This window comes from Gekko japonicus, unplaced genomic scaffold (genome assembly GCF_001447785.1).
Source record: "Gekko japonicus isolate JY-2015 unplaced genomic scaffold, Gekko_japonicus_V1.1 scaffold790, whole genome shotgun sequence".
Lineage (NCBI taxonomy): Eukaryota > Metazoa > Chordata > Lepidosauria > Squamata > Gekkonidae > Gekko > Gekko japonicus.
In genome coordinates, this window is record NW_015163626.1 from 319538 (window position 1) to 332708 (window position 13171).

The 13171-nt window shown below is 49.9% G+C and overlaps 1 protein-coding gene across 2 annotated transcripts in view; it reads left to right on the forward strand.

Annotated features, from left to right (window-relative positions):
* Positions 1-13171, forward strand: part of SAMD4A (sterile alpha motif domain containing 4A) — a 213297-nt gene that overhangs the window by 114841 nt on the left and 85285 nt on the right. For both annotated transcript variants that reach the window (XM_015407504.1, XM_015407505.1), the window contains exon 2: positions 9375-9893. In XM_015407504.1, coding sequence (XP_015262990.1) covers positions 9375-9893 — 519 coding nt within the window. The remainder of the gene's footprint in view (positions 1-9374; positions 9894-13171) is intronic.

Here is a 13171-nt window from a genome sequence, read left to right on the forward strand (position 1 = left end):
ACTGTTGTGGGGAGAGCCGGTGTGGTGTAGCGGTTCCCTAAGAACTCTCTCAGCCCCACTTGCTTCACAAGGTGACTGTTGTGGGGAGAGCCGGTGTGGTGTAGCGGTTCCCTCAGAACTCTCTCAGCCCACCTGCCTCACAAGGTGACTGTTGTGGGGAGAGGAAGGGAAGGCACTTTGAGACTCCTCAGCGTAGAGAGAAGCAGGGTATAAAAACCAACTCTTCTTCTTTTTCTGCCTGTTGTGTGAACACAACTTCCTCAATGTGTAAGACCGCCATACCAGCCAAATTGAATACTGAATCAGCAGGTTGTTTCCCATGCCTACCCTTGGTTTCCCTCCATCTCCTATGCATTCAGTTATCTTTTTTTTTTAAATTGTGGTATGCATACATTCATTGGCATACTTCATCTTGACCCTTTCTTCCCTCCATGAAAAACAAAGTTTTTTTCCCCTATAAAAAGTCACATAACTGCTCCAAAGACTGCGGGAAGAGAAAGTAGCTTGGTGGTACAGCTAGATTTGAGTCCAGTCGCACTCTGACTGACAAGATTTTCATGATATAAGGTTTTGAGAGTCAGAACTTCCTTTGTTAGATGATGAAGCTTTGATTCTTGAAAGCTTATACCCCCAGAATCTTGTCTGTGTATGTGTTAAGTGCCGTCAGGTTGCTTCTAACTTATGGTGATCTGAAAATCTTGTTGGTCTCTTAAAGAGCTACTGGCCTGAAATCCAACTGTTCTACAGCAGGCCAACACATCTGCCCTCCGAGACTTATCTTCTTGGGTTGGTGATGTTACAGGTGCTAGCCAGTAGGTGCCCTCCACGGCCAGCTTTCACCTAGTTCCAACTTCACAAGGGGCAGAACCATTTTTTCCTTAAACCATATGTGTGTTTGGGAGGCAGTGTTGGTGCTATCAAGCTAGCTTCCCCGCTCTTGAAATCTTACACCACTCTTCGCTCCCAAATAGCGAGGCGAGGCTTTGGAAAACATCTGTCTAAAAGATCCTACAGATGCAGCTATAGGCATGTAAGGTGGGCCTTTGCCCTGCCTGTGTCTTTGCGCTATTTTTATCGATTTCCCTTATGGGTCTTGAAGAGAATCAACCAACATGTGTTTAGTTGATTGGGATTGATTTTCCTTTTGGTGGGGGCGAGGGTAACTGAATTTCTAATTTTCTTCTCTAAACGCTGTCCCCGCTGAAACACAGCTGTGCTCTGAAGCTATTAATTTGGTTTTTTACGGGATACCTTTCTAGACACGCACGTCTAATTCTCAGCTGCTCCTCTCACCCGAGGAAATTATCCGAATGCTCTTTGGAGGGTGGGGGGGGAAAGGAACAGTTCACGGAGTATGTTGTTAAACTGAAAACAAGGGTGTAATAAAACAGCAATTTGAGGGTAATTTACTAACAACCGGAGCCCTCGAATGCGCCGCTGGGGCATTGTGCTGGAATAATACCCAGTTTGATGCCGTGTCACTCTTTGATTTCCGAGGGCAGCGTATCTTTCTCCCTTCTGTATGGCCCTTTAATTATAGCTCTCGCTGATTGTTATAAATTGCTGTCTTGTTTTTAAATTGGTGGGAGGTCCCTGGGGGTTTTTGTGTGTGTCTTTGGTTGAAACTCCCAGCGGAAATGTTGGTATTCATTACTTATGCGCATTCTGACTGAGGCGTGTGATAGTCTGTCTTCTCCTGAGTGCAAAACTTACCATTTGTGTATTTTAATTTTTCCCCTCCCTCCTAAAAATTCAAGTACTCCCAACCAATGTTCCCTCTAAGCTGTGGAGTCTTGTGAGCAAAAATTCTACTTTGTGAGCTACCGATTTGGCAACTGCATGCATCAGTTTGTTCTGGAGCCCTCCTTCCTGAGCCAAGACAAAAATGTGTGAGCCGGAGGCTAAAAAACTGTGAGCTGGCTCACACTAACTCAGCTTAGAGGGAACACTGCTCCCAACTGGTTCGATAATAGCTATCAGACAGCTGTCATCTTCCGTGCATGGAACAGGGGTCAATGGGGATGTGGCGGGGAGGCATTTATTAATTCTCTGCATTGTGCAGGGGGTTGGACTAGATGACCCTTGAGGTCCCTTCCAACTGTATGATTCTATGATTCTATGTTGGTCTCTTTAGAATAGCTTGCCAATTCTGGATCTGTGTGGTAGTTATTTTCCCAAATTTTCGCTGTATAATCAGAGAGAGAGAGATCTTCTGAAATGGTGCTCAGTTAGGGATTTTTGTTGTTATTGTTCAGTCGCACAGTCGAGTCCGACTCTTTGCGACCCCACGGACCACATCACGCCAGGCCCTCCTGTCTTCCATCCTGCTCTGGAGTTTGCTTAATTTCATGTTCGTTGCCTCGATAACACTGTCTAACCATCTCATCCTTTGCCCTCCCCTTCTTCTTTGACCTTCAGTCTTTCCCAGCATCGTGGGTCTTCTCCAGTGAGTGCTCCCTTCTCATTTGGAGGCCAAAGTAGTTCAGCTTCAGTTTCAGTCTCTGGCCTTCCAGGGAACAGTCAGAGTTGATTTCCTTTAGGATTGACTGATTCGGTCTCCTTGCATTCCAAGGGACTCTCAAGTGATCAAGTTAGGGATGGCAGCCGGGATATAGTTACTAAGAACTTATTTTATATAAATTTCTATGCAGGTCTATATTGAATAAAGCATTCGACCTATGCACTTTATTCAATATAAAAGAATTATATGTACCCTAAAATCCTTTGGTGTGTTATTGTTAAAGATCTTTATTAGGTCTAAGTAATATCAGAGATTAGCCTAGAAATTTACATAAAATAAATTCTTGGTAACTATTACTATTATTATTTCACGGTTGTTCGTATTGGTTGATCAGCTTGTCCCGTCACCTCTCATAATTTGTAGCCTCCAGGTGCGGCCTGGGAAATTCTCCCGGAATTAGAGCTCCTCTCCAAACTACGGAGATCAGTTCCACTGGAGAAAATGGCCACTTTGGAGGCTGGACTCTGTGGCATTAAACCCTACTGGGTTCCCTGTCCTCCCCCAGGGGTCCACCCCCAAATCTCCAGGAGTTTCCCAACCTGAAGCTGGTAACTCTACCCCACCTCTGCCACCTGCTGGTGGCTGGGAGGACCTGGGAACCGTAGCAGGCATCCTGCTGGCATTTTCTTTCTTTCTTTCTTTATTAGTTCAATTCATTCCCCGCCCTCCCCGCCAAGGCGGGCGCAGGGCGGCTTACATAAAATGCATATATAAATACAGTTAAAAAACATCCGTAAAACATCCGTAAACAATCAATTGTCCATTTCCCTAAAATGCCGGTGTCAGCAAGCTGCCAATGTGTTTTCCTATTCTCTATGTATGCGCTTGTTTGCTTTTGCTTTCCCATGTATGCCTGTTTATGCGCTTAATTTCCTAGTTGCAGGAACGTCCGTATCTCTCAAGGCCACAGGTGGTTGCTGGCGGGTAGTAGCTTGGGTGATCTCATGGTACTATCCATGAGAAGCAGTATGTTATGATTAAGTTGGAGTGTTGCTTCCCAGGCTCAAGGGCGCGCGCGGGAAGTCCCGCAATTGGGCCTCAGCTTTTTGAATTTATTATAATCTATTGGGATCCATGCTTAGGCCTCATTCTGAACAGTGATCCTGTTATGCACCTATTGCTTCAAATAAAGTAAAACCTTTTCCTACAAGTGTGTACTTTGTTGATGCGATGGGAGTCTGACAGCCGGAAACGAAGTGCAAGAGCGGAGATTCCTAGATGAAACTGTGCCACTGCTTAGGTGATAGTCGCCTAGATCCATAGGATGCCCTAGTGATGTTGCCTCCTTTTCCCAGTGCATTCTGGGTACTGATTCGGTGATTCCCCCCAAACTTGTCAGAAGTAACGGGTGCCGCTTCATACCCGCCAACTCCTGCGCCGCTGATTGTCAGGACCAAGCTGAGTACCAGTGAATCCCTCTAAGCTAGCTCACAGTTTTTTAGCCTCTGGCTCACAGATTTTTGTCTTAGCTCAGGAAGGAGGGCTAGATTTATGCAGCAGCCAGATGACCTGCTCACAACTCAAGTGGTTAAGTGGTTAAGACGCTGAACTGCAGGCTGTGGAAGGTCAGTAGTTCAGCAGTTCGAGACCAGAGTTGCCGCATGATGGAGTGAGCTCCCATCTCTAGTTCCAGCTCCTGCCAACCTAGCAGTTCGAAAGCAAGAAATTGCAAGTAGATAAATAGGTACCACTTCGGTGGGAAGGTAACAGCGCTCCGTGCGCCTTGGTGTTTAGTCATGCCGGCCACATGACCACGGAGAAGTCTTCGGACAGCGCTGGCTCTTCGGCTTGGAAACAGAGATGAGCACCACAACCCTAGAGTCGGACTCGACTGGCTTTCGAGCAAGGGGAACCTTTACCTTTTAACTCACAAAGTAGAATTTTTTGCTCTCAGGACTCCACGGCTTAGAGGGACCATTGCTGAGCACCCTCAGGTACATCCGGGCCCTCTTCATTGAGTTGCCCCAAGCAGTCACCTGTGTGATTTGTGGGGAGAACCGGCTCCGGGTGGCTGCCATTCTGTTAGGAGCTGAGAGAGACAACTTAATAGTGCATTGAGAATATGGAATGAAGCGTGTTTCTTCTTTTCATCCAGAGATAAAGATAAAGGTTCCCTGGCTCGAAAGCCAGTCGAATCCGACTCTAGGGTTGCGGTGCTCATCTCCGTTTCCAAGCCGAAGAGCCAGCGCTGTCCGAAGACATTTCCGTGGTCATGTGGCCGGCATGACTAAACACCAAGGTGCACGGAACGCTGTTACCTTCCCACTGAAGTGGTCCCTATTTATCTACTTGCAATTTCTTGCTTTCAAACTGCTAGGTTGGCAGGAGCTGGAACTAGAGACGGGAGCTTACTCCGTCACATGGCACACTCGGGTCTCGGACTGCTGAACTACCGACCTTCCACAGCCTGCAGTTCAGTGTCTTAACCACTTGAGCCACCGCAGCTCCTTTATCCAGAGACACACACACACAAAACTGCTTCATACTGATTCAGACCATTGGTCAATCTAGGTCCGTATTGTCTACCCAGACTGGCAGCGGCTCACCAGAGTACCAGGCTGAGGTCTTTTGCATCATCTACTGCCAGGTCCTCTTAACTGGAGATGTCGGGGATTGAACCTGGGACCTTCTGTACGCCGAGCAGATGCTCTGCCACTCAGCCACAGCCCATTCCCTGACAGTCATGAGCCCATGACGCTGCCTTCTACTGAATCAGATCCTTAAGCCTATCAAGGACAGTGTTGTCTACCCAGACTGGTAGCGGCTCTCCAGGGTCTCAGGCTGAGGTCTTTCACCATCACCGACTCCCTGGTCCTTTTCACTGGAGATGCCGGGGATTTGAACCTGAGACCTTCTGAAAGCCAAACAGATGCTCTGCCCCTGAGCCCCACCGCCCCCCAGATAGCCTGTGTTGTTCCCCGTCTGATCCCGAAATAGGCAAATGAATTTCGAGCTCATGGTTTTGAGGCGGGTGTGAAACTCGAGGGCGGGGACGGTCGTGAGCTCGGCACGTGTGTGTCTGACCCTGAAATAGCCAAATGAATTTTAAGCTCAGCGTTTTGAGGCGGGCGTGTAACTCGAGGGGGGCGGTTGAGAGCTCGGCGCTTGTATTGCGCGGGAGGCGGTCGCAGGACAGCCGTAGCAGAGTGCAGGATCTGTCCACACAGGCTTTCCAGTGGCACAGGCCGTTCGGCATTCTTGTCTCCCACGCAGGCGTCCCAGCTTCCTTCCTTCTGCTGCGGTCTCCCCCCCCCCCAGTCTACCACATAGCCTGAGGCATTTGCCTGCCTTTCAGGTTGCCTGCCCTCTACCTCCGAGAGGAATTTGCACTCTGTTCGCTCCAGGCGATGATCCTGGGGTGTCCCATTATCTCCTGTTTCAGGGGCAGCACAGCAATAGTCGCAGGTGTGGCGGGACACAGAACTGGGGAGGGGCCGTGGCCGAACAGCTGATCACAAACTCTGCACGAAGAAGGCCCCAGAATCAAAGTGCCAGTCAGGCACGGCAGTGCCTTAGCGCCGCTAAATGTGCAAGCAAGGGGTCATTTCGTAGAAAAAGAGGTGCAGGGGCTCATGCGCATAACTCATTAGCATAACTTATTTGCATATTTATTTATTTAATTGCATTTATACCCCGCCCTCCCTGCAAGCGGGCTCACACCCCCTGACATCACCGGAAGTGTGTCAGAAGGGAACGCCCACCGCTCAGGCTCCACTGGACTGTTTTGGATTGCTAGCTATTGGGGGGGGCGTGCAGATCTGTCCTCGCAGAGGAGGGCGGGCTTGGACCTGGATAAAACTTGGTCTTGAAGGTGCCATTGGACTGTTTTGGATTGCTAGCTATTGGGGGGGGGGAACGTGCAAATCTGTCCTCACAGAGGAGGGAGAGCTTGTACCTGAATAAACCTTGGTCTTAAAGGTGCCACTGGACTGTTTTGGATTGCTAGCTATGGGGGGGGGGAACATGCAAATCTGTCCTCACAGAGGAGGGAGAGCTTGTACCTGAATAAACCTTGGTCTTAAAGGTGCCACTGGACTGTTTTGGACTGGGGGGCCGGGGGGGGGGGCTCTGCAACTTACCTGGCTGCTTCTTGCTCTGACTGAGGGCTGCTGGGAGCAGGGGGCAGGGCTTGTTGCATGTGCCCGCCCCCTGGGCTCTTTACTGCCGGAGCTCCGCTCCTGTGTGCTCCTGCAGGAAATGACCCCTGTGTGCAAGTGTGTGCCACCATTCACTGCTGGCCACACCAACTTGTGGCACTTTTCGGTTTTCGCTCCTGGGTGTTGGGCTGGCTCTCAGTGGAAGCATCGGGTCAGACAGAAGCGGAAGGATTTCCAAATCGAGCTGGGGACCGGTTACTCTAGGATTCCTGTCTCTGAGCTGTTCCCGCACTCTTTGTCCAGACTCTGCCCCAAAGCTGATGTCCGTTTCTGGTTTATTTTTATTTGTTTATTTGATTTATACACCGCCCTCCCCAGACAGGCTCAGGGCGGTGTACAACAATTAAATATTACAATTAAACATGAAAATAACATTAAGATAACCATTTGCACCTAATAACGTCATAAAATACCGTGTAAAAGCAGAGAGATCAGATGTTAGATCGATTCGGTGTCTAATCAGTCCAGGACACTGATGGATGATTGGCCAAAGGGGGGGGGGGGAGACAGCAGCCACCTCAACCAAATGCCCAGTGGAAGAGCATTTAGTAAACTAGTAAGTTTACTCAGGACACTTTGGTCGGACTCCTTTCATAGAATCATAGAGTTGGAAGGGACCTTGTACGTCATCTAGTCCAACCCCCTGCACTCTGCAGGAGCGTAGCCGAAAGAGAGCCCTACATACCTACAACATACCCGAAAGATGGCCATCCAGCCTCCGCTTGAAAACGTCCAGCGAAGGAGCATCCACCACCTCCCGAGGCAGACTGTTCCACTGCTCAGCCACTCTTACAATTAGGAAGTTTCTCCTGATATTTAACCGGTAATGACTCCCTTGTAATGTCCACCCATTCGATCTAGTCTTGCAATCCGGTGTCTCAGAGCGGCTTACAAACTCCTTTCCCTTCTTTCGGGTATATTGTAGGCAGTGTTCCCTCTAAGCTGAGTAAGTGTGAGCTAGCTCACAGTTTTTTTAGCCTCCGGCTCACTCATTTTTGTCTTAGCTCAGGAAGGATGACTCCAGAGCAAACTAATTTATGCAGCGGCCAAATCGCTCGCTCAGAACTTTAATGCCATTAGCTCACAAATTTTGGCTCACAAGACTCCACAGCTTAGAGGGAACTTTGATTCTAGGGCTATCTTTTGGCTATGCTCCTGCAGAGTGCAGGGGGTTGCACTAGATGACCTGCAAGGTCCCTTCCAACTCTAACATTCTATGATTCCCCACCCTTTACTTGACATTAAGCGACAGTGTGTGTAACTTTGAATGAATCTTCTTCCCCCCTTTATCCCCACTTTGGTTTGTAATCTTCCTTTAGATCAGAGGTGTCGAACTCATTTGTTACGAGGGCCGGATCTGACATAAATGTCACTTTGTCGGGCCGGGCCATGTGTGCCATAAAATGTAGCATGATGTACCGGAGATATACACTTTATAAAGGTGATTTCTGATGCTGAATAGCAATAGCAGGCGTGAGTGGATTAGGTGTGATAAGCAGGGGGGTAGTAGGTGTGGAGATAACAGCATTGGTAATGAAACAGGAAACCTAGGTCTCAATTTGGTCCAGGAGGATCCAAAGAATAAATGGAAATAAGTCTGAAGAAGTGAGCAGTGACTCACGAAAGCACATACCCTACCACAAATTTTGTTAATCTTTAAGATGCTACCGGACTCACCCTCTTTCTACTGCTATTAGAAACCGCAACATTCAAAAACCAGTGGGGGGACATTTTAACCTTTCAAGGCTTTCAGTTGCTGACCCCAGAGCAGCAGTTCTCTTTCAAAGGAGTTTCAAAGGGAGATTGGAGAGACTGTTGAATTGCAACTGACAATGAAGCTCCTGATAATTTGCCTTGAGTCTCTGTGAGGAAAGGAAAACTTTAAATGACATAAATAAACGATGTTTCAGCCATGTTGACCACATCAGAACAACTAAATTTAATAAGTAATTATAATAATAAATAAAATATTTTTTAAAATGTATTCACTTTATTCATATCCGGCCTTTCTCCCCAATGGCGACCCAAAGCAGCTTATATAGTTACCCTGTGCTCTGTTTTATCCTCACAACAACCCTGTGAGGTGTAGGTAATGAATAAAGGAATTAGAAGGGGGGCATGGGAAAGCCCTGCTCTACAAAGGAGCTGCGGTGGCTCAAGTGGTTAAGACGCTGAACTGCAGGCTGTGGAAGATCGGTAGTTCAGCAGTTTGAGCCCCGAGTTGCCGCATGACGGAGTGAGCTCCCGTCTCTGGTTTCAGCTCCTGCCAACCTAGCCGTTCGAAAGCAAGACATTGCAAGTAGATAAATAGGTACCACTTCGGTGGGAAGGGAACAGCGTTCCGTGCGCCTTGGCGTTTAGTCATGCCGGCCACATGACCACGGAAACGTCTTTGGACAGCGCTGGCTCTTCGGCTTTGAAACGGAGATGAGCACCACAACCCTAGAGTCAGATTCGAATGGCTTTCGAGCAAGGGAACCTTTACCTTTACAAAGTTCACAGATAATTGGCCGGCATGTTCTATTTTTTAAAACCTTTCCCCCTCTTTCCTACGCTAGGGCTTTCTTGTTCCGTGGGGGGCCAGTGCCGCAAAACTACTGAAAAATTATTCCCAATTTTTAATCTCTCGGTTTGTTCGTCTTCCGCTTTCACAACTTCTGTGTATTTTCTCCCTCTCCCCCCCTCCCACCCAACAGGAATTATTAACCAGTGGCAGCAAGAATCAAAGGACAAAGTGATTTCTCTCCTGCTCACTCACCTGCCTCTGCTGAAACCGGGCAACATCGAAGCGAAAGTGGAGTACATGAAGCTGCTACCGAAAATCCTGGCCCACTCGATCGAGCACAGCCAGCACATCGAGGAGAGCCGGCAGCTCCTCTCCTACGCCTTGATACACCCCGCCACGTCCCTGGAGGACCGCAGCGCCCTGGCCATGTGGCTCAACCACTTGGAGGACCGCACGTCGGGGACTTTCGGCGGCCCGAACCGGGGCCGGTCCGACTCGGTGGATTACGGGCAGTCGCACTACTATCACCAAAGACAGAACTCGGATGATAAGCTGAACGGGTGGCAGAGCTCGCGGGACTCCGGCATATGCGTGAACGCCTCCAGCTGGCAGGACAAGGGCCTGGGCTGCGAGAACGGCCACCTGCCCCTCTATTCCTCCTCCTCCGTCCCCGCCACCATCAACACGATCGGAACCAGCACAGGGACGAGTAAGTGGGCGCCGTCGTAGCGGGTGGGGGTTTCCATCGAGGGCACGTCTGAAATAGGACGAGAGGCAAGGGGCACCTCTGCTGACTTCCTACCCCCTGGACAGATCCCACGGGCGCTAGAGAGCCAGTTTGGTTGAGTGGTTAGGAGCGCAGACGCCGATCTGGGAGAACCGGGTTTGATTCCCCACTCCTTCACATGCAGCTGCTGGAGTGACCTTGGGTCAGTCACAAGTTCTCTCAAAGCTGTTCTCTCAAGGGCAACGCTCTAGAGAGCCGTCTCAGCCCCACCTAACTTGCAGGGTGTCTGCTGTGGGAAGGGGAAGGGAAAGGAGATTGAAAGGAGCCAGTCTGGTGTAGTGGGTAGGAGTGCGGACTCTAATCTGGGAGAACCGGGTTTGATTCCCCTCTCCTCCTTCACATGCAGCTGCTGGTGTGACCTCGGGTCAGTCACAAGTTCTCTCAGAGCTGTTCTCTCAAGGGCAGTGCTCTGGAGAGCTCTCTCAGCCCCACCTGCCTCACAGGGTGTCTGTTGTGGGGAGCCACTCTGAGACTCCTTCAGGTAGTGAGGGGCGGTGTAGAAATCCAATCTCCTCCTCCTCCTCCCCCCAGGGAGGGGATCATGTGTTACGCTGAGAGGTTGGGGGCTGTGACTCTGCTTCATTCGTCTACCAAAAGACAACGGCCACGATCCACTTTGAAGTCCCTTTGCATGAGCCTTCTTGGGGCAATGCACTCCCCTCTGAGGCTCACCTTGCACCGGCTTTCAAGAGTCAAAGATCCCTTTGCCAGATATCTGAGAAAGGGAGCTCAGACTCTCGAAAGTTTATACCCTGGAAATCCCGTTGGTCTTTAAGGAGCGACTGGAGTTGAATCTTGATCTCTTTGCCGAGGATTTTAATTAGGCGTTTTATCTTGTGGATGTGTGTGACGTGCCATCAAGTCGCGGCTGACTTCAAGGCAAGTGAGAAGCAGAGATGGTTTGGGCCAGGGGTCATTTCCTGCAGGAGCACACAGGAGCGGCTCTCTGGCAGTAAAGAGCCCAGGGGGGTGGGCACATGCAACAAGCCCCGCCCCCTGCTCCCAGCAGCCCTCAGTCAGAGCAGGAAGCAGCCAGGTAAGTTGCAGAGCCCCCCCCCCGCCCCCCGGTCCAAAACAGTCCAGTGGCACCTTTAAGACCAAGTTTTATTTAGGTCCAAGCTCTCCCTCCTCTGCGAGGACAGATCTGCACGTCCCCCCCCCCCCTTACCTAGCAATCCAAAACAGTCCAGTGGAGCCTGAGTGGTGGGTGTTGCCTTCTGACAACATTTGGGCGACAAACTTCCGGTGATGTCAGGGGGTGTGGCATATGCAAATGAGTTATGCTAATGAGCTCCTGCACCTCTTTTTCTACAAAATGACCCCTGCTTTGGGCTGTCGCCTTCTTCTGCAGAGCCTTCCTTGGTGGCCTCCCATCCAAGTGCCGACCCTGCTTAGCTTCCAAATATGGCGACCCCTAGGAAGGGGCTTTTAAGGCAAAGAAGAAGCAGAGGTGCTTTACACCCCATGGCTTGTTTTTAAAACTGTGACACAGTTTTAATTGTAGGCTGCCTGGAACAGGGACCCCGGAGAGGTGGCATCGTAATACCCCAATAATGAAATTGGAATGAATGTGGGCTCCCATTAATTTTAATGGGACTTACGCAGGAAGAAGAAGAAGAAGAGATTGGATTTATACCCCGCCCTTCATTACCCAAAGGTGTCTCAGAGCGGCTTACAATCTCCTTTCCCTTCCCCTCCCCACAACAGACACCCTGTGAGGGAGGTGGGGCTGAGAGAGCTCTGACAGAAACTGCTGTTTTTTCAAGAACAGCCCTTATCAGAACTATGGCTTGCCCAAGGTCATCCAGCCAGGTGCAAGTGGAGGAGTGGGGAATCAAACCCGGCTCTCCCAGATTAGAGTCCACGCACATAACCACTACACCAAACTGGCTTCGTAGTGGATTGTGTCCCAAGAAACTTCGGAGTAGCAGAGTCATTCAGGAGGCGGTGGGTCTCTTTCTCAATTTCGTGCACCCAGTGCATATAAACGGTGATTGTTTTGTGCATCGAGAGATGTCCAAACCTGCTTTTGTGTTACGTTACTTTTGACTTTTCGCCTTGCAGTGTCTCAACCCAAATCCTTGCATGTTTCCTATGCATCCCTTCTCTCAGAATTGTTGGGGGGGGGATTACAAAAGCGTCGGTTCCAAATGCTGTATCTAAGCACCCTTTGGGGTTTTTTGCCTTTAAGTTGCAGCCAACTTACGGAAACCCCACAGGACTTTCAAGGCAAGAGATGAATGGAGGTGGTCTGCCATTGCCTACCTCTGTGTAGCAACCCTGGGCTTCCTTGGTAGCCTCCCATCCAAATACCAAGCAGAGATGACCCTGCTTAGTTTCCAAGATCGGGCTAGGCTGGGCCATCCAGGTCAGGGCGAAGCAACCTCATGCAGCCTAATAATTTTTTGAGCTGCGGTGGCTCAAGGGGTTAAGACGCTGAACTGCAGGCTGTGGAAGGTCGGTAGTTCAGCAGTTCGAGACCCGGGGTTGCCGCATGACGGAGTGAGCTCCCGTCTCTGGTTCCCGCTCCTGCCAACCTAGCAGTTCGAAAGCAAGAAATTGCAAGTAGATAAATAGGGACCACTTCAGTGGGAAGGTGACAGCGTTCCGTGCGCCTCGGCGTCTAGTCATGCCGGCCACATGACCATGGAAACATCTTCGATCAGCGCTGGCTCTTTGGCTTTGGAACGGAGATGAGCACCGCAACCCTAGAGTCGGATTCGACTGGCTTTTGAGCAAGGGAACCTTTACCTTTTCTTTAATTTATTGAAAAGTAGGTTAGGGGGTTTGGCCATGCAGTTGTGAAGTGGCTGGACTCTGGGACAGATCATGGGAGGTGGTAGCTCCACCCTAGTCTGCTGTGGTCAGGCCTCACCTGGAGTCCTGTGTCCAATTTTGGGCACCACATTTTAGGAAGGATGTTGGCAAGCTCGAGCATGTCCAGAAGAGGGCAACCAGGATGGTGAGCGGGTTGGAATCCAAGTCTTACGAGGAAAGGCTGAAAGAGTTGGGTCTGTTTAGCCTGGGAAAGAGAAGGCTTAGAGGGGACACGATTGCAGTCTTCAAGTATTTGAAGGGCTGTCACGTAGAAGGTGGAGCGAATCTATCCTCTCTTGCTCCGGATTGCAAGACTAGATCGAATGGGTGGAAATTACAAGGGAGTCGTTACCGGCTAAATATCAGGAGAAACGTCCTAACTG